The sequence below is a fragment of the Macaca fascicularis genome, chromosome 15, assembly GCF_037993035.2.
Source record: "Macaca fascicularis isolate 582-1 chromosome 15, T2T-MFA8v1.1".
Classification (NCBI taxonomy): Eukaryota; Metazoa; Chordata; class Mammalia; order Primates; family Cercopithecidae; genus Macaca; species Macaca fascicularis.
The window spans coordinates 13,581,669-13,603,084 of NC_088389.1; the positions used below are offsets into that span (position 1 = coordinate 13,581,669).

Here is a 21,416-nt window from a genome sequence, read left to right on the forward strand (position 1 = left end):
ATGTGCTCTGGGCTAGTGCCAACACCTGGCAAACACCCCAGAAGTGCCAGCTCGTGTTTCTGTGGCTGTCCTTATCAGGCTCCTGAGCCCATGGCCCAGCCTAGCCTACCTGAGAACCCAGCCACAGTGGAAAAGTCTGAGTACACTGCCCTCCTCCTGGAAACCTCTCACCAACCCCCTCAGGGCACAGCCCAAACTCCTCTGCAGCTCCCCAGGTGGGGAGTGACTGGTATCAGGTGGCAGCCGTCCTGCCGCCCCTCCCCACCCTCTCTCTGCCTCACTTCTCTTGCCGTGGGGAGGGCTGCACATGCTGTTCCCTTTGCCTGGAACACTGTTCCCAGCTCGTCATCTTTCTGGGTACTTCTGGTTTCAGTTTAGACATCGCCTCCTCCAAGAAGTCTTCCTGGGATTAGCCTTCTCTGGGCACCCACAGCCCCTGAGGATGCAACTTCCAGCCACTCGGAGCCCTGTGCGTGCTCATTGCCTGTCCTCTGTTCTCTCTGCCTGAGCTCATGAGCAACACAAAGGCTGGTGCTGTGTCTCACCCGCCCTGTGTCCCCAGCACAGGGCCTGGCACACAAGCACCTGGTGACCCTGTGCTGGAGGAATGAAAGACAGAACAAGCGAACGAAGGCTAAGAGCACCCCAAGCCTGAGAGGATCTCAACCCTGAGACAGAACAACCCCCCCAGGTCAGACCCTCCTACCCATGCTTACTCCAGCCACAGCCTGGCCCGTCTTGGGAGCTCCTCAGCTGCCCCACCCAGCCCTGGCCCAGCCTGGCCCATTCAGCCCAGACCAGCACATTCTCGATTCTCTGCGCTTCCCTAGAACTCCAGCACCCGCCTCTCTCACCATGGCTTCAGCAAACACTTAGAGCCTGATCTGTCCCAGCTCTGTGTGCCAAGGAGCTGTACCCACAGCTTCTGAGCAAGTCCCAGTGCCAGGAACTCCGACCTGGAATGGAGACATCCCGGAAGTCACAGCTGAGACCATGCACTGGTCACCAAGGAATTTGGACTCCACATCTGAAAACAAGTGGATGATCACCCCTCTCCCCCGATTTACTAAGCAATCACTATGGGCCCAACCCTGTGCTAACAGATCCTCACTGAATCCTCACAGCAACCCACAGAAGGGAGTAGTGCAGTCAGCCTCACTTTACAGATGGGAAACTGAGGGAAACTGAGGCTCCATGACATGACCAAGGCACATAGGTGGGGACAGAGACGAGACTCAAATTCAGGTCTCATCCCGAGCTGAACCAAACCGTCTGCGGTGGGCCTCCAAGCTGGTCCCAGTGATCCCTGCCTCCTGGTCTTCACACCCGTGGGTAGCCCCTCCCACACACACTGCACCAGGGTTGCTCTGTGGGACCAATAGAATAGGGCAGAAGCAATGGCTTGTTACTTCCAAGACGGTGGCTTCCCTCTGAGATTCTCTCTCTCTCTCTTTCTCTGGGAGCCTCCTGCCAACAGCCCCATCAGTGAGCCTGGAATGGATCCCCTAGGCCCAGGCAAACCTTGAGATGACTGCGGCCCTAGCCAAGAAATTGATTTCAATCTCAGGATGGACCTTGAGCCAGAATCACCCAGCAAGCCACTTTCAGATTCTTGATCCTCAGACTATGAAATACATACTTACTGTTTAAGCCACACAATTTGGGGGCTATGTGTTACCCAGCAAGAGCTGATACATGCACCACCTCCCCTGGACTTCCCCTGTCCCCACATGCTCAGGATCCACATGATGCCATCCACACTGGCCACTGGTGTGGGAGAGCTTCCCCTCCCTACTCAGAAGCAGGCAGAAGGCTGGGAAAGGGGAATGGGCAGGGGAGGGGGAGACAAAGTGTACACTCACGTCCAACCGCCAGCTGGATTTCTGCAGAGGCGTCACCTAACTCATTGACAGCCCGGCAGGTGTAGATGCCAGCATCTCTCTCCTGAGCCACTGGGATCCGCAGCTTCCCAGAGCTGGAGCCCTCAGGGGCCAGGATCATTTCACGACCCCCTGGACCAAAGGGGATAAAGCATCAGGCCGGTGTCCCTGTTACCATGGAGACCAGGGTGGGAGGTTGCTCCAGCCTGACTCTGGGCTCCTGCAGCTCCACAAGGTTGGGGCCTGGGGGACAGTGGGTGGAGGCAGGTTTAAGCCCCAAGGTCTGGACCCCTGGGTCCAGTCATGCAGGGGGCTTGGGCCTTCTCTCTGTTGAACAGGGTTGGAGCTAAGCCAGGCCCTGCATGACAGGCTCATCACCCAAGAACTCCATGTCTGGACCTCCCCGCTGGTATCCACTCCTCCACCCCAGGTCCAGGCTGAGATCTGGGTCAGTTCTGGGAGGGGCCTGGGGAACCCTGAGCCCTCCCTCATTTTTCTTTTTCTTTCTTTTCTTTTCTTTTTTTTTTTTTTTTTTTTTTTTTGAGACAGTCTTCCTCTGTTGCCTAGGCTGGAGTGCTGTGGCATGATCTCGGCTCACTGCAACTTCCACCTCCTGGATTCAAGCAATTATCCTACTTCAGTCTCCCGAGTAGCTGGGATTATTGGCACACACCACCACACTCACCTAATTTTTTATATTTTTGGTAGAGACAGGGTTTCACCATGTTGGCCAGGCTGTTCTCAAATTCCTGACCTCAGGTGATCCGCCCATCTCGTGCTCCCAAAGTGCTGGGATTACAGGCATGAGCCACCGCGTCTGGCCCCTCCCTCATTTTTCTTGCCTGACTTCCATCACCCCTGAGGCCTAATGGATACCCCTGATTCTAACCGTCCTTTTAAATTTAATTTAATTTTTATTTTATTTATCGTAGAAAAATATGCATAACATAAAATTGATGATCTGAACCATTTTTAGGTGTGCATTTTTAGCTCAGCAGCTTCCAGTACATTCACACCATTGCGTGGCCATCACTGGCCTCCACAGAACTGTTTGCATCTCTCTAAATAGAAACTCCATACCTATTCGACACTAACTCCCCGTGTTCTCCTCTCCCCAGTCCCTGGCGAACACCACTCCATATTTTCGTCTCTATGAATTTGACGTCTCTAGGTAACTCACGTAAGTGGAATCAGAGAGTATTTGTCTTTTTGGGTCTGACTGACTTCACCTAGAATAGAGTCCACCTAGCAGGACATCCACGTAGCACGTGTCAGAATCTCCTTCCTTCTGAAGATGGAAGAATAGTTCATGGTAAGGTCACCTTTTAAAGAGGGGCTCTAGGGCTGGGTTGATAGGGCTCTTGGCCAGAATATGCAGTGAAGAAGGAATCTAGAAGCCTGTGCCGCCCACTTGCTTGTGACCCTAAAAAAAAAAAAGCTCAGTTCTGAGCTAATATCACCTGCCCTGCCTTTCTCAGAGTCAGGGTGAGGCTCTGACGAGGTCCCAAGCAGCTGCTGCAAGGGATGGAGCACGACCAGGTGGGAGGGGACAGGATTGCTGACCCCGGTGGACCTTTCAGAGGGAGCCCAGAGTACTGCTCCCAGAAAGACCTAGTGCAACCCCAGCACCTGTCCGTCAAACTCCAGCCTGGCAGCGGGCACCGTGAAAATGCTCTGCCCACGACCTCAGGGCCTCAGGACAACCCTGTCATTATTACTGTCATTTCCAGATAATCACATCATCGTCGGCACTATCACTAAGAATGCCAAGCACAACACATGTGCCAGGCTTGTTCTAAAACCTTTGCACATATGGCCGGGCACAGTGGCTCACGCCTGTCATTTCAGCACTTTGGGAAACCAAGGCGAGTGGATCACCTGAGGTCAGGAGTTCCAGACTAGCCTGTCAAACATGGTAAAACCCCATCTCTACTAAAAATACAAAAATTAGCCAGGCCTAGTGGCACACCCCTGTAACTCCAGCTATTTCAGAGGCTGAGGCACGAGAATCCCTTGAACCCAGGAGATGGAGGCTGCAGTGAGCCGAGATTGCACCACTGCACACCAGCCAGTGTGAGACTCTGTCTCAAAAAAATCAATCAATAAATAAAACAAAAAATAAAATAAAATTAAAAAAACCTTTGCACATATGAACTCATTTAATCCTCACACAATCTTTGATTTTCCAGATGAGGAAACTGAGGCTCAGAGATGCCAAGTCACTTGTCCAAGGTCACCCAGGGAAGCCAGAATTCAAATCTGGGTCTGGCTCAGTGCTGCTCTGAATACCTACAACAGCTGTGTCAACACAGGCTGGGGGTGAGGGTCGGGGAGCTGAAACCCACCAGCTCTGACACTGGCTGTGGGTTGGGGCGGGGGGACTGGAACCTGCCAGTTCTCCCCAGATTCCTCATTCAGAACACCCCCCACCTCCCCCCAACCCCCCACTTTCTGGAAAGCTGTTCCTTCAGGGCCCTTCCCCATCAACACACCTCGATACCAGATGACTCGGGGTGGGGGGACCCCGGACGCCTTACACACCAGCACAGCCTCCTCCCCAATGGCCACCAGCACCACGGCATTTACAGCAGAGACCGACGGTGGGTCTGCATGGGGAAGAGATGCAGAATTTGGAACCAAACCTCAAAAGTCATAAAGAAAGTCCTCCACAGCTTCAGGGGGCCCTCTCCCTCATCCCAACTCTTGCCATACCAGCCTCCTTGCCGCCCCTGGAGCACCCCAGGTTCAATGCCCCCTCCTGGTCCCTCCACCTGCGACCCTGTTCCCACAGTGACCCTAAGGCAAGGGTCACTGCCTCAGAGAGGTCATGACCGAGTCCTGGGCGTGGCAGCTGCTTCTCTCTTGCCCCCAGCACACGTCCCTCCAGTAGGCTCTCTGTTCTTGACAGCACCTTCAGCATCAGGAAGCATCCCATTGGCCTGTGTGTGCCTCCTCCTTAGAATACAAGCTCCGCCCAGACAGGGACCATGGTTCACTGCTATGCCCCCAGTACGGTACGTGACAGATAAATGCTCCATAAATACTGATGGACGGCAGGGAGGGAGGGAGGGAAGGAGGCCCCTCTCCTGCGATGTGATGCTCATGGCCCGGGTACCTGTGTAGTAGAGGGTGACCGTCTCCTGGTCAGTGCCAACCTCATTAGTCGCCTGGCAGCTGTAATTCCCAGCATCTTCTGGGGCTACCCCCTGAATAATCAAGGTTCCCTGTGCATCCACGTGGATTCTAGAATCAGGCCATAGAAACACATCGGGTCACACAAGGGGTTGCTTCACAGTCATCATTAACAACAAATTAACAATGCCACTCGAGACGACCATTCTGTACTGATGGCTTGCTCTAGGCCTGTGCTAAGCACTTTATGTACATTTTATTCACAAGGCTCAGAGAGGTAAGACGACTTGCCCAAGGTCACACAGCCTGAATGGTGGGAGTAAGATTCGGGCGGCGCAGGTCCGCACAGCATGAATGGTGGGGGCGGGATTCGGATACAGTTCTGCAGAGCCTGAATGGTGGGGGCGGGACTCCGGTGCAGGTCCGCACACCCTGAATGGTGGGGGCGGGATTCGAGGGCGGGACTCCAGCGCAGGTCCGCACAGCCTGAATGGTGGGGGCGGGATTTGGACACAGTTCTGCAGAGCCTGAATGGTGGAGGCGGGACTCCGGCACAGGTCCGCACAGCCTGAATGGTGGAGGCGGGACTCGGGGGCGGGATTTGGTCGCAGGTCTGCGCATCCTGAATGGTGGGGGTGGGACTCCGGCGCTGGCCCGCACAGCCTGAACGATGGGGGCAGGATTCGGGCGCAGGTCCGCACAGCCTGAGCCCCGGAGCACTGAGCCCACACGGTGGCATCATGTTTCCAAAGTGATCTCACTCCCGAGTCTCAAATGATCCCAGGAGCAAGGAAGGCAAATGCTACTCCCTCATTTACAGGTAGGAAGGCCAAGGCCCAGAGAGGTCCCCTGCGAGTCCTGCCCCTCACCTGCTGTCCTCTTGTAGGGTTTGGCCCTCACGGCTCCAGGAGATGTGGGGTGTGGGGTACCCAGAGGCTGAGCAGCTGACCTTCACCTCCACACCCTGGGAGAAGTGCTGGGAGCTGGTGTGGATGCTGACCTGTGGGGCCTCTATAACCCAAAAAGTGGATGGGTGAGGATGAGCCCATCAGAGCAGCCGTGCCTTCCCAGGCACCCAGCCCCGGGCCCTTCCCCTCCCACAGTCACAGATGGGCAAGACAGAGAAAGCAAAGACCCCAGAGGGCTTCAGTCCCCCGGGGGTGGCTTCTCTGGGAACTGGGTAGACCAGGCGGCCGCCAAGCACATCCCCAGGCCACATGGAGGCTGATTTTCCAACCATCCCAGCCTGGAGCCCTGTGCTCCTGGAACATCCACTCCAGGTTGAGCACTCTGGGGAGCCTTAGGGAGATGTCAGGCCGCTGCCCGGGCTGGGAATGGCTCCTGTCTCCAGTGACCTTGAGGTTGACCCCAAGGCCTGCCCTACTATTGGCCCCAAGCTTAGGTTCTAACCTGGCCTTTTGGAAACTACGAACAACAGGCTGGTCAGACTCAAACAGAGCTCACAGGCCCGCACATCTAGAAACAGCAACCACAGCCCTCCCACACTGGCGGCAGACACCGCTGGTGGATCCCTCCTTCCTGCAGAGCCTAGACACAGCCTCAGAATCCTGCCCAACACACTCCAGCAGCCACTCAAAAGCCACTGGCACAAGAGAGAACACTTGTTCAACATCCTTGTTTTTACACTTGGGGAGGAGGCTCTGTCTAGATTTTCGGTAGACCTGAGGCCATACCCGGATCTTAAAACTCCCATATGGGTGCTCTTGGCACTGCCTCCTCCACCCCCATCTAGTCAGTGCTGCCCGATCTCTGCCAAATACATCTGACTTCTGAGCTTCCACAAGGTTCCAGTATTCAGTCCCTGCCCTACATATTGGGCAGGGTGCAGTGGGGAGTGGGGAACAATGGAGGGGCTCGATGGCACAGAAAAAAGGACAAGACACAGTGAAATTGGCTTGGCCTACAGCAGTAGAAATTTAAGTTAGATATTAGGAGGAACTTTCCAGCAGTGAGAGTCATTAGACTTTGACTAGGAGGCTATAGAATTCTCTCTCCCTGAAAGTTCGAAAAACATTGAAAGGGCTGCTGTTGCCTACCAGAGACAATGTCTGAGCAGAGGGAGGGAGTCACGGCTTCTGGGGTAAACACTAGGTCGAGTGTTGAACCAGGGAACAGCAGCAGCAGAATGAGCCTCACCTCGCACCAGGAGCCAGACGGATGCCCTTGTGACCCCATTGGCGTTGCTGGCCATGCACTGGTACCTCCCGCCATCTGTGGGGATGATGCCCCTGACCTCCAGGGACAGGTCAGCCAGCTGGGCGACTCGGCCCGTCGAGGCCGGCAGGACTCGCCAGTCCCGGACCCACGTCAGGTTGTAGGGGGCCTCGCCTAGGACCTGGCAGGATAGGACGGCAGTCTCTCCTGGGGACACGGTCACGTTGGAAGCAGGGACCAGCTGCGGCGGGGGATCTGCAGGGACATAAGCACAGGAGGAACCGAGGAGCTGAGGCAAGGCAGGGGGTCATCGTGTAAGCCCAGATGCTGCCTAGACCTGGGACCCTGCTCTAACCCCACCCTGAGGTGCAGGTCCGCCGGAACCAGATCGTTCAGGATATGTCAGCCAGCAGCATGGGTGACCAGCATCTGCTCACCATCAGGCATCACCCCAGTGGGAGGTCATTTCTCCCACCACCATTATACACCCGCCAGGGGCTGCACGATACACGCCTGCTCTCCAAATAACAGCCAGTGCAACGTGCAGCAAGCCGGGCGCCCATCTTCGTGCCTCCGAGTCGAAGACGCCACACTGAGGAATAAAGCCTTGGAAATCTCCAGCCAGGGGAAGAGAGCAATGTGTTCAAAATGATTCTCTGTACCAACAGCAAGGCTATTTATAGCAGCCAAATATGCCCCCAAGGAGGAAAGCACTAAGCAAACTGCTATCTGGATAGCAAAAAGCCACAAGAAGTGGCAAGATCAGAGACTGCTGAACATAGAAAAAAACCGAAAAGGAAGTAAATCAAATGGCAGAATGGAGGGATTACAAGTTATTTTGATCTTCTCTTTGGTTGTTTATATTTTTCCAGCCTCCCTACAAGGAACATGTGTAGTTTCTGGCTGTCTATGTAGAGTGGCTGATCTCTCCACACTTATGGGTTCCTTTTTTTTCCTCTACAAAGCAGCTTGCATTCGTAATTTTTAAAATAAAACCAATTTCATTTGGAGACAGTCTGTGGTGTTTCCAACCTCCCCAGTTCGATGGCACCATCCCGGCCAGGACTTGGAGGCACAAAGGTTGTCCCGACTGCAAGATGGATGGCGGCCCCTGAAAGCCGACCCTCAAGAAGTCAGAGCTGGGATCAAAGCTGGGCAGGGCAGGAAGACCCAAGCCGCGTCCTCAGCCTTCCTCAAGCTGAGACCCACAGGCCGTTCCTGCGTGAGACAGCCACAAAGGAGGGGCAGCAGGCAGGTGGCAGCCTGGGTAGCCAGACGCGGGATGACGAACAGTCCCGGCAGCTGGCTGGAGACTCACCGGGAGGAAATCCTAGGCGGAAGAACTCAGGAAGAGGGTAAGGAAGGGGTACATGGAGGGGCCCCAAGGGACAGACCTGTGACGACAATCTGGGCCTTTGCTCGCCCGATCCCAGCCCTGCTGATGGCTGTGCACTCGTACATGCCCTCCTCAGCCTTGGAGGCCCGCAGGATCTCCCAGCTGCTGTTTCCTGACTGCCTGTGAACAGGGAACAGTAGGAGATGCACAATCACCAGTCAGGGCCTCCCTGGCCTCATCTGCCCCTCAGGACTTCAGTCCCCTGAATCCTGCCCCAAGGGCAGACCCCAATTCCTCTGTGAGACACGGTAAGAAGGCATACACAGCCAAGTACATGGACAGTCCATGACATGCTGTGTGACTTGGAGTCAGGTCCTTACTCTCTCCAAGTCCTGGCCTCCCATCCTTCCTGCTCTGATGCCCACGGCTGGGCCCTGCATGGGCTGAGTTTTCCGGGAGCTGAGGAAGGACCCGGCTTCCTCACCAGCTGATGGCCCAGCAGTGGTGGGAGTCTCAGGGACAAACTTCTCCATCCCTGGCTGCACTGGAAGTCCCAGGCTAGGCTGCCCAGGAGGACAGTGATAGAGACCAAGGTCTCTCTCCTGCCACCCACTCCCCTGAGATCCCTCCTGGGCCTCATCAGCCAGGAGCCCTGTGGCTGGGGACAATCAGCTGCTGGGGGCCACTCACTGAAAGTGCCTCTCTTCGCCCAGCCTGGCTTCACCTCGCCGCAGCTGCAGCCGGAAGGGAAGGGCGCTGTGCACCGAGCAGGAGACCAGCAGGGGCTGGTGCAGGTAGCCATGGATCCTGGGGGCCATGCTGACGAGGGGAGCACCTGTAGGCAGGGACCAGGACTCAGAATGTCTGCCCACCACCCCCTCACCACACCCGGTGACACAGAGACCCGTAGGGATGTACCAGCAGCCAGGAGGCCAGGATTCAACCCCTGGCTCCACCACTTGGTGGTCACCTCTCTAAGCTCAGTTTTCACCTCTGCAAAATGGGGTGATCATGGTACCATCCTCCCTGTGTTGTCCTGAGGAGCTGGTGAGAAGTGGTGCATGGAGAACTCGTGGCACAATACATGTGGCATCACCAGTTTCCCTAGGCGCAGCTCCTGGGGCTTTTGTGGTTTGTTAGACTATTCAACTCAAGACTGGCCAGCCCGGACCAGGCCCTTCCGCTGCACCGTCTCAATTGTATGAAATCTGATGAAATGCTACCAACTAGGATTAGGCTCCCAAGGGTATGCGTGGGTTTGTGCAATTGCTTCTCTGCCTAGAACATCAGTTTTACCCAACTTTGTTGGAAATAAGCCTTTTCATTTAAAAATTAGCCCACCAGTCCAGGCGCAGTGGCTCACGCCTATAATCCCAGCACTTTGGGAGGCGGAGGTGGGCAGATCACGAGGTCAGGAGTTCAAGACCAGCCTGGCCAACATGGTGAAACCTTGTCTCTACTAAAAATACAAAGCTTAGCTGGGCATGGTGGCCTATTCCTGTAATCTCAGCTACTACTCAGGAGGCTGAGGCAGGAGAATTGTTTGAACTGGAATCCGGGAGGCGGAGGTTGCAGTGAGCCGAAGTTGCAGTGAGCCAAGATCGCACCACTACACTCCAGCCTGGGCTACAGAGAGACACTCCATCTCAAAAAAAAAAAAAAAAAAAGGCACAGCTAGAGGATGGGTATAAATGCAAAATTTGCACACATTTGTGAGATAAAACCAGAGACTTCAATAAAATTTCATAGCTTGTAATGAGCCCTATGGGACCCCAATCAGATGCCACTGTCCCCCTGGCCTGAGCCTGGTCTTGGAGTGACACAGTCCCTTCCCTTGGCTATTGGAATTACTTCAATGGAGAAGTCTGAGAAACTGCCCCACAGGGTTGGCCGTGGCCCATCAGAGCTGGGTGCTCCCTGGCAAGGGCTCAATCTGTGTGTCACTGTCTCCCCATCCCCGCCAGCAGAGGAGCCCAGCAGAGATGCTCCGGGGGTGAGACAATGCACTAGACCTCCTCGGAGCCCAGGCTGGGGATGGGCAGGCAGTGGTGACATCATGCTCCAGGCTCCCTGCCACATCTGTCCCGGGGGGGAGGGGTGTCCGACCATCCAGCCACGTCCTCGGCAGTGTGCAAAGCCGTCGCCGCTCACCCACGCACCCTGGGAGCCTCTGCCAAGCCAGCTTGGGCTCCCCATTTCCATGAGCTAAAAGGGACCGCCCTCATCTCTCCAAACCCAGAGCCACCTGCTACAAGGCGAAATCCCAGCCTTCCAGACCTGGAGGGCAGGGAAGGAAACAAAAATCCAAACCAATCCCTCCCCCAACTCCAATCTAGAGCTGAGATAGAGAACAAAAGCCAGAGCTAAGCTCCAAACTCTTGGATCCATCTGAAAGAACAGGGGAAAGAAAACAGAGGCTGTTATTCCCCCTGCTGAAATTCCTTCCTGAAAGTTCCTCCTCAAGGCTGCAAAGGCCAAGGGAAGAGAGGCCCCGGAACCACAGGAGGGGAGTGGAAGCTGGGAGGCTGGAAAGAATAGGTCTCCAGCTCTCCTGCCCAGCCCTGCCCTGCCCCACCCAGGTCCTCAAAGTCCTCTACCAACCATGGGCACCATGGGCACGATGGGCACTCCCTGCATCCCTATTTGAAGTGGACAGAGGAGGATGCCTCTCACTGAGATCCCCCACAAAGAAGTGCTAGAATGTTAGTGACATCCACCTTTGTAAGCTCCTCTCAGGCCACCTCCAGGGGAGGGAGACAGTGAGCAGGAGAAAGGCAATGAAGCCAGCAGGCAAGATGACCAGTGGCTCTAGACATCCCTGCTAGGACCAGGGGCAGATCTGAAAGGCCAAAGATCCACCCGTCTCCCTGGGAGCTTCCAGCCTGAACAGTGATACCTCAGGGACACTCAGGAAACCAGCAAAAAGCCACACATATGGGAACCAACAGACCATGGCCAAAGATTAGAGGACAAATCGACCTGTTCCTGCAATGATGTAATGGTAACAGCAGCTGCCACACTGGAGGACCCTTGCCCACAAATGGATACATTCTGAGTGTGGCCTCTGAGGACCCAAATGCTGTCTTGTTGTGTGCATTAGCCTGGGCACCCCCAGGGCAGCCCTGTGAGCCAGGTGGGCTCAGTTTCCTTATCTATGAAGTGGGGACACACCTCAGAAAAGCTGTAAGCATCAGTGAGCTAGCACATGGCAGGAGCTTGGCCCAGGACTGCCCCATGGAAAGTGTCCAAATGGTGACTTAGATGATTGTGATTATGACAGGGATTGTGATTATGGAAGAGCAAATCCCATGTCTTCCCTGCCCATTGCTGTGTCTACAGTGCCTAGCACCATGACTGGTACATAGTAGATACTCAACGATGAATGCTGAATAGATGGGTGGATGGGTGGGTGGACAGGTGGGTGGATGAATGGGTGGATAGATGGATAAACAGATGGATAGATAGGTGAATTAATAGTGAATGGGTGGGTAGATGGATGGGTGACTGAAGGGGTGAGTGGATGGATGAATAGATAGATGGGTGGGTGGGTGGATGCACGAGTGGGTGAGTGGATGGATGCATGAATGGGTAAGTGGATGGATGCATGAATGGGTAAATGAATGGGTGAGTGAATGGGTGGGTGGATGGATGAATAGGTGAGTCAATGGATGCATGACTGGGTGGTTGGATGAGTGGATGAATGGGTAGGTAGATGGATAGGTGAGTGAATGGGTGGGTGGATGGGTAATTGAATGGGTGGGTGGATGGATGAATAGGTGAGTCAATGGATGCATGAATGGGTGGGTGGATGAGTGGAAGAACGGGTGGGTAGATGGATGGGTGAGTGAATGAGTGGGTGGATGTGTGAGTGAATGGGTGGGTGGATGTGTGAGTGAATGGGTGAGTGGGTGGATGAATAGGTGAGTCAATGGATGCATGATTGGGTGGTTGGATGAGTGGATGAATGGGTAGGTATATGGATAGGTGAGTAAATGGGTGGGTGGATGGGTAATTGAATGGGTGGGTGGATGGATGAATAGGTGAGTCAATGGATGCATGAATGAGTGGGTGGATGAGTGGATGAATGGGTGGGTAGATGGGTAGACGAGTTAATGGGTCAGCGGATGAATGAATGGGTGGATGGATGGATGAATGGGTAGATGGATGAATGGATACTGAATGGATGACTTTGTTCTAAACCTTTGAGCCGAGAGCCACATCTGAAGCACTTTAGTATTTAACAAAATGCCTTATAGGGAATAGCTGTCCATAGAAGCTTAACGAACAAATACTTTCTAATCTAATTTAATCTAATCCAGTCAGGGAAGGCTCCAGGAAGAAATGGGACTCTGAGTGAGCCAGGGGGCTGGGGGACAAAACAGCCAACCACTCACCTGGGGCCATCCCACTGTAGGACACTCCAGAGACACGAAGGAGGGGGTTTCCCTCATGGTCCTTGCCCTTCACCTTGAGGTAGAAGCGCTCCTTGGGGGTGTGGAAGGGCGGCCCGCCCCACAGCTGGTGGGTGGAGCCATTGGAGAGGGTCTTCATGGGCAGGGTCAGGAGGGGCTTCCCTGAGCTCTGTGCCAGCTCCACCGAGTCTAGGAGGCCCGGTGCCTGCAGGCCCGTGGAATTGATCACCAGGGAGATGGGGACCCCTGCAGAGGGAAGGTGAAGAACAAAGTGCTGGCGTCAGTGTCTGGCTCTGTGATCCGCCTCAAGTAGGGGCCCTTGAACCACACCCCAGGGGTCCTGCTTGCCTGGCCCTTCCTACCTGGTTCCTCCTTCCCTACATACCCTGGTGCTGACTAACGCTGGGGATGGGATAGGTAGAGAGGGACCTTGCTACTGTCCGTGGTGCTGAAACACCACAGTCATCCAACCACAGCTTCCCAATGGCTGCATCCCCTCTGTCTGCACTGACTTGGAGTCCCATGGAGTAGAACTGTCCCCCACCCCATTAGCTATAGTGTGGGTCATAATCAGACAGGTTTCAGGGAATGGTCTAAGATAAAGCAAACACCAAGTCTGGGGACTCCAACTTCTGACCAGACTCTCCCCATGGTCATGTTTTCTTTGGTTTTCTTTACTGTCTTGATGGAAATGTAGTACTTTTCACACTATCCCAGAAGAGGCAGAACTGGACTCCAATTTCATAATATCTTTTAAAAATTTCTGCCGGGCGCGATGGCTCAAGCCTGTAATCCCAGCACTTTGGGAGGCCGAGACGGGCGGATCACGAGGTCAGGAGATCGAGACCATCCTGGCTAACACGGTGAAACCCCGTCTCTACTAAAAAATACAAAAAGAAAAAACTAGCCGGGCGAGGTGGCGGGCGCCTGTAGTCCCAGCTACTCGGGAGGCTGAGGCAGGAGAATGGCCTAAACCTAGGAGGCAGAGCTTGCAGTGAGCTGAGAGATCCAGCCACTGCACTCCAGCCCGGGCGACAGAGCAAGATTCCGTCTCAAAAAAACCAAAACAAAACAAAACAAAAAAACAAAAAAAATTCTGTCATCCAGGCTGGAGTGCAGTGGTGTAGTCACAGCTCACTGCAGCCTCAAACTCTTGGGCTCCGGCAATCCTCCCACCTCAGCCTCCCAAGTAGCTGAGACTACAGGTATGCACCACTATACCCGGCTAATTTTTTAAATTTTGTAGAGATGAGGTCTTGCTGTGTTGTCCAGGCTGGCCTTGAACTCCTGGCCTCAAGCTATCCTCCTACCTTGGCCTCCCACATGTTTCTCTTTAAAAAAAATTATCATGACCTGGCATGGTGGCTCATGACTGTAATCCCAGCACTTTGGGAGGCTGAGGCAGGCAGATCACCTGAGGTCAAGAGTTCAAGACCAAACTGGCCAACATGGCAAAACCCTGTCTCTACTAAAAATACAAAAATTAGCCAGGTGTGTAGTGTGCACCTATAATCCCAGCTGCTCAGGAGGCTGAGGCAACAGAATTGCTTGAATCCAGGGGCAGAGGTTACAGTGAGCAGAGATTGCACCACTGCACTCCAGTTTGGGTGACAGAGTGAGACTCCATCCAAAAAAAAAAAAACTAGATCTTGGATATATATCTTTATCAAAAGCAGAAGCCCAGCAAGGTCACATGTGGCCTCCTGCACCCACTTCCATTGGGGACAGGCCCTGGGGACAGGTCAGTTTTCAGTCCCCATACCATCACTACACGTAGGATATCTTGGCTGTCCTGGCTGAACAGTGGAATCAAAGTTTCCCTGCTTCTTCCCTTTCTGCTATCAGCAAAACACACAAACTGAGCAAGCAGCCCCTTTTCACTTTCAAGATATGACTCCCGGTCCTGGCAGGAAAACTGACAAGGGCTGACAAGAAAAACAAACATTAGAACAGACAGACTCGAAAGAAAGCACTGAAGGTCTGGCTTGCACCATTTTTGGTCACTGTTCAGGGTCCAGAGTCAGCCTGACCTGATCCAGGCTCCTCCTAGGAGGAGCTGAGCTGAGCTGGTCCCTGCAAAAGTCTCCAAATGGTCCCATGACAGGGACTACATTTTCCCATCTATAAACTGAGACCTTTGACCTGGCCACCAGATGGTATTTCCTGGCGTGGAGCTCAGGCAGCATGCACCAGAAGCCTGCCTCGGTGCCCAGGCTTCTCCCAGTGGAACCTTAGTGAGCATGCAGGCATTCTCGGACCCTGGTGGGTGGTTTCCAATTGGATGCCTGTGCCTCCACCCTCAATATCCCCCTAGGCTCCTCCAACCTTCCTCAGTCTTGGGACACCCAAATGTCCCCCAGGACATTCCTTCCTTTGCAGTAAGGCACTGCTTTCCTTTTTGGTAAGCCGTCAACTCGCTGGCACGTGTTCTTTCATTGAACTGGCCTCTGCTGTTCACTGGAAAACTGAAGAAGTAGGACTCTAGGCAGAGTTGTTTTGACAAAAAGAAAGGGGAAGGTGTGAACTCAATAATAAAGGGCACAGTGTAAGTGTCCTCCAGGACACTGACTTTGGAGGCAGGAAGGATGTTCTAAAGGTAAATGTCACAATGTCACCTGGCTGGGGCTAATGGAAAGAATGCTGGCCTGGAAGCTGTTTACATCGCTGTGGTCTGGGGGCACAGCCCCACTTGGCCTCCTGTATGGTCCCTTTCACAGTCACACACAGCCAAGCGTTCCCCCGTCACTTCCCCCCTACCCCCCAAAGCCAAGCCCCAGGTCTTCAGAGGTAGCTCAGCACTGTCCGTAGGGTTGGGGTACTGTACCTTGCAAGGGCCACTCGAGGGTGCGGTTGAGGTCCAGCGAGGGCTGAGTGGAGAAGCCGGCTCGGAAGTCAATGTTGCTGACGCCTGTGATCCTCACGGAATGGCGGCCACTGCTATAGACCTAGCACAGGCCCAGGTCTCACATCACCAGAGGATGGGACCCCAGCACTCCAGCTTAGGGCAGGAGGTGACCAATCTGACCCAGCCCTGCATCAGCAGCTGGAATCCTGCTTTTGTAGACACACGGGCAACTTACCTGCTCCCAAGGGGCCCAGCACAATGCTCCTCAAATGAAGGAGCTGAAGCCCCAGCTTATGACCCCAACCTGAGCAGCACTCTTGAAGCCGTGCTACCCCTCAGCTCACCTCAGCCCCTGCAGGCCCTGTCTGTCCCCCTGCACGCCTAACTCCCTGCCTTGCCCTCCCCACTGGTATTACAGCTCTTGGCTCAGAGGTGCTCAGAGTTTGAAAGGCAGGTGGTGGTACTGCCACTTTACCTGCAGCACCTAGCACAGTGCCTGCAGAAGGTGCTCAATAAATGTTTGCCTGGTCAGCAGAAACCCCCCCTCTTCCAGGGCAGCAGCCTGCCCATCCCAGGATGCTCCGTTGGGAGCCAAGCTGGCCCACAGTCCCTCGCTCCCAGCACCTTGTCTATTCCAGCAAGCCCCTCCTCTTCCTGCCAGCCCTGCCCCACTGAGCCCTCCCAGCAAAGTTGCTCTTGCTTCTTTTACACATTCTTCACAGCTTGGTCATGCACCTCTGAACCCTGAAGTCATTTCTCCAAGTCCTTCTTAAATGTTCCCAAACTAACCCCAAACCACTCCATTTCTTCTTACTGGTACAAGGCAAAATGCCCTTCCTCTGTCCTTGACCCTTTACTTCTATTGATATGACCATATCACCACCCACACTCTAGCCATCAGCTTCCCGAGGCCACAGGCTCCCCAGGGCAAGCAGGAGGAAGATGGTTCCAGCCCAGTGAAGCTAGTCCACTCTTCTCCTGCAACCCAGTGCCCCTACCTTGATGGACCACAGCCCGGGATGCTCAGGCTTAAAGGCTACGACCTTGGCCGAGTCAGGGATGTTGAGAAGCACTTTGAGGCCCTCGTCCTCCTGCAGGATCCTCCCTGTGGAAGCCCCAAGGGCTGCTCAGTCCCTAACCCTTTCCTGGGGGTGGCAGGATTCCCGCATGTCTCCAGGAATCCACAGTGCACCAAACACTAGCCTCAGTCTTCCCAGAACTGACAAGGTGTCTTGCCTTGAGCTGCTGCCTCACTCCACGCTCCACCCTCAGGGATAACCAGGGGTGGGCTGTGTGTTTGGCCTCTAGACCTGGGTGCTCATGACATCCTCAGAGCGCCATGGGGCCAGGTGACCATGTCTGAATCACACTGCCCCTGACTCTGTTGACCTTGATGAGCACTCAGCACCTGGAGCCCCAGCTTCCCATCTGTACGGTGTGCTACAAGTTCTCACCACCATGAGAATCCACTGGGGTACCATGGAAAAGACTTGGGGAGAGCCTCACGATCCAGGGACTGCCATTACTTTAATTCCCATCATCAGTTGCCACGGGCCTCCTGCTTCCTCGCACACCATGGGCACCCTCTCTCCACTGCGTGCCCCACCACCCCACATTTCCTTATTCCTGGAGCCTCATGTCTGAAGCCCTGCCACCCTTGGTCTCTTTCTTTTTTCCATCCTGGGCTTCCAGCTCAGTCTTGGGGCCAAAGAGGAAGCCAATCCCGTGGTGGTCCATACCCAGTGGATCTTGGACTTCAATCTCAGGCCCTGGCCCACTCAATGAGATGGTGACCTCCTTCAGGCTGGGGTCAAAGGGGAGTTTCCATGTGTGCTCCCCCTCCTCCTCGTGGTCTGTGGACAGCAGGTGCACCTTGGAGGCCTGGATCGCCGACTCCACCCACTTCAGCACCTGGAGGCAAGTATGAGGAGCTGATGCCAGCAGGTGCCCACACTGCCTTCCCCCTCCCATGGATTTTAGGCAGCACACAAACTTTCCAGGTTGCCCAAGGCCACCCCACTGCCCCATGTCCAACACCAGGCCCGATTCACACATGTGACCCTCCTGGCTTCTATAGGCTCCAAGCTGTGAAGCCTGAATTCAGGCATTCGGAGGACTCAGCGCAGAAGGAGCAAGGGTGTGTCCCTCGGCTGGGAAGACTCTTCCCCACTTCTCCACCTGGCCTCCTTCCACAGCACCCATACTTCCTCCAGGTGCCTCTTACATACAATGAACCCTGGAGATCTGGAAACTCCCCCAGACTCATGTAGTTCATGACCGATTATCCCAGGGGCCTCCAACTGTTCTCCCACCAGGGCGCCACGTTTCCTAAGCAGGACCGAGAGGCACTGCCGCAAAGACTTCATGTCTCTTTCCAATCCACAGAAGGTGAGGAATTGCTGGATGGATTTTTGCAATGTTGAGAAATCCTAAATCCTTGGTTTCTATAATATTATCCATTCTAAAATCTTACACCCTTTGGACAAGTCCCACTGAGAATCCGATACAAGGTAAGGACGCTCTGCCTGGGATACCATCCTATCCCTTAGGTACACATTTAGGGTATGACTTTAGGAGGTTCCCAAACTCCCACAGAGATACGCCCCCTACGAAATCTGAGCACAGACTTATTTAGTTTCTCCAAATCCTGACCGTGGCCTTCAAGACCCTCTGTTCTATGGTCCTAGGCATCTATGCCAACCCAAGGTCACTGTGCCACTGCCTCTCCCTGCCTGCTACGCTGGACCCCACCCCTCCCACAGGCAGCCCCCACCCATACATGCCGTGCTCTTTGCAGGAACGCCCTGGCTCCTCATCAACCATCTCCTTGCTATTCTTCAGCTCACTGCTTGAAGAGGCCTCTCTAATCCTGAAAAGGCTCTGTTCCCTGATACATACTATTTCGCAGCAATCTGCACTCCAAAGGCTTCTCATCCCTACTGGCCTGGGAGCTCTGTGGGGGCAGAGACCTTCTGCTGCGCCCATGTGTGTCTCAGCCCTGAGCGCACAGAGTGGGTGCTCAGGAGGCATCTGCTGGCTGTGTGAGTTCAGTAGGACATGCATCTCCTGGGCAGAGCCATCAGGCTGGCCTTAAGTCCACTTCTCAGGCACCTCACTCCACATCCCTCCTTTCCCCAGCTCATGCCTCCTCCCCTGCAATAGCCAAGTCACCTAGATTCCAGCAAGGAAACCAAGAAAGAGGGAGAGGAAGGGGGCCCTTCAAGTCTGAACCTTCTCTTTCCAGGCCAAGTTATCTCAAAGAGCGTCCATCCTGTGCAGACCCTAAAACTGAAACACAATGATCTCAACCGTAAAATTGATACCACAACCACAGAAAGAAAAGAAAAACTCCAAGTGAATTCTGAACCCAGTGGTTCAATTATCCTTTCTCAGTAGGAGGACAACAAGAACTATACAAAAAAGTCTTTAGTTAATAGATTTAATTTGGAAGAACTATCAGCATTGGGATTTTGAAACAATTTTATATATCTTGTTGGATATATAAAGCAAATAAGTAAAGATGTTAATATTTTCAGAATCGAGATTTTTTTTCTTATAAACAAATGTAAGAGAGAGCTGCAAGTATAAAATCAAATGAGCTAAGCAAAAGATTCACAATGTAAAATTTGAATTGGAAATATCAGTATAAGTTCTCCAGATAGAGATAGATGATAAATAGGTAGGTAGGTAGGTAGGTAGGTAGGTAGGTAGGTAGGTAGATAGATAGATAGATAGATAGATAGATAGATAGAGCAATTGATCCAGAAGCAATGGTGACCCAAATTCTCAATATCAATGATCATCACCAGTACCCAGATCTTGGTTTCTAAATACCTTTCCCCACTAGGGTTCCTTGGAGAAATGGCTAATTCCAGGTCTGGGGCAGGCAATTTATAAGGTGAGCCTGGGATGATGGGTTATTCCACAAAACAAAGAAGTTCTCAAAGACAAATAAGGACATATCAAAAAGGACATAGGAACCAGCTTGAAGGAGCTCCCACTGACTAAATTTGGGACAACTTGAACCCAAAAGAGAATAATAACTGTACTCAATTGAAACACATTGAATAATATAATCCATGGGCACATAATGGTACTCAAAAAAGAGAAAGCAAAATTCAAAACAGTAAAACCTCCCCTGACACCACTGAAGTGACTCCTTAATTGAAGAGAAAGAATTAAGTGTGATTCCGTGCCTTTTCAGTAGAAATTGTACTTCAGAGAAACCAAATCGCTTTTGATGCATAAAAGTTCTTCTTGGAAGAATGCCCACTCATAAATGTGGGAGGAATGATGCAGTTAGGAAATCATCATTTTGCAGCCTCTAATGAAATAATCATTTCAGGCAAGAGTCCTCAGTGGATGCTAAAACTATTAGATGAAAGGTTGATGGGAACTAGATGTCCACACGGAGCCAGAACATTACCCTACACTTGAGTCATAAAGGCAAAAACACGGCCCAACCATGCAGAGAGCTGGCTGTCGCTACCCTCACCCAGTCATCGAACTTATCATCAGTAATAATGGGATGCTCAGACACTATTTGCTTCCTGGTGTGATACAACAGAAGACACACTCAGCACCAACTAGGAAATATATATTCCTGCCAAAAAGTTCAGCCTTCATCAAATCAGGCCTTTGGACTCATCCAGTTTGGGGGAAACACAGGGGATTAAAAAAAAAGTTAATGACACCACGAGGAAATAATCAGAAGACTCTAGAACATGGGACAGGGTACGAATCCATGCCTCTTCAACAGCTTGGTGTCATAAAAAAAGAGCTGATGGCTTCAGACCAAAGAGGACTTAATAGACATAACAACCAAACGAAACGCACAGCCCTTGATGAAATCCTGATTTGACGAAAACTGTGATCAAAGACAGTTTGAAGACAGGGAAATTTGAACTTGGGTTGTGTATGGGATGATACTAGGAAACTCATTAATTTTATTAGATGATATTGTGGGTTATGTTGAAGACTACCTTTTTTCAGAAATCCATGCTGAATTATTTATGGATAAGGTGTCATGATTCAGCAAAAAGTATAAAGAGATAGATAAAGCAAGTCGAGCAGAAATGTAAACAATTGTTGAATCTAGTTGGTAGGTGTTTTCTTTTTACTTTTCTGTACCTTGGAAATTCTTCATAGTATTTTTTTATTAAAGTAAAGTCATTTAAAAATAACAAGTATGCAGCCGGGCACGGTAGCTCACGCCTGTAATCCCAGCACTTTGGGAGGCCAAGGCGGGCGGATCACCTGAGGTCAGGAGTTCGAGATCAGCCTGGCTAACACAGTGAAACCCCATCTCTACTAAAAATATAAAAATTAGCCAGGCATGGTGGCAGGCGCCCGTAATCCCAGCTACTTGGGAGGCTGAGGCAGGGGAATCGCTTGAACCCGGGAGGCAGAGTTTGCAGTGAGCTGAGATCGTGCCACTGCATTCCAGCCTGGGTGACAAGAGCAAAACTCCATCTCAAAAAAGAAAACCAAACAACAACAACAACAACAAAAAAAAACAAGTATGCTGTGACTTTAATATACACCTGAACAATCACAGTGGTAACTGTTGCTTGCCAACTCCAAGCTACTGGAAACGTTTCCTGAAAAGCTGTCTGAAGAAGAAAGGCAAAGCCACA

General features: G+C 52.7%; 1 protein-coding gene across 6 annotated transcripts in view; it reads right to left on the reverse strand.

Annotated features, from left to right (window-relative positions):
• The window catches only part of HMCN2 (hemicentin 2), a 178,851-nt gene that overhangs the window by 130,490 nt on the left and 26,945 nt on the right, over nt 1-21,416 (reverse strand). For all 6 annotated transcript variants that reach the window (XR_012424259.1, XR_012424260.1, XM_065529996.1 and 3 more), the window contains exons 5-15: nt 17,520-17,691; nt 16,779-16,885; nt 15,760-15,880; nt 12,918-13,181; nt 9,214-9,358; nt 8,582-8,703; nt 7,170-7,442; nt 5,882-6,023; nt 4,996-5,123; nt 4,373-4,486; nt 1,863-2,012 (exon numbers count right to left, since the gene is read on the reverse strand). Coding sequence is in view for 4 of the 6 variants with exons in the window: in XM_065529996.1 (XP_065386068.1) it covers nt 1,863-2,012; nt 4,373-4,486; nt 4,996-5,123; nt 5,882-6,023; nt 7,170-7,442; nt 8,582-8,703; nt 9,214-9,358; nt 12,918-13,181; nt 15,760-15,880; nt 16,779-16,885; nt 17,520-17,691 (1,738 nt within the window). In the remaining 2 variants the exon portion in view is untranslated. The remainder of the gene's footprint in view (nt 1-1,862; nt 2,013-4,372; nt 4,487-4,995; nt 5,124-5,881; nt 6,024-7,169; nt 7,443-8,581; nt 8,704-9,213; nt 9,359-12,917; nt 13,182-15,759; nt 15,881-16,778; nt 16,886-17,519; nt 17,692-21,416) is intronic.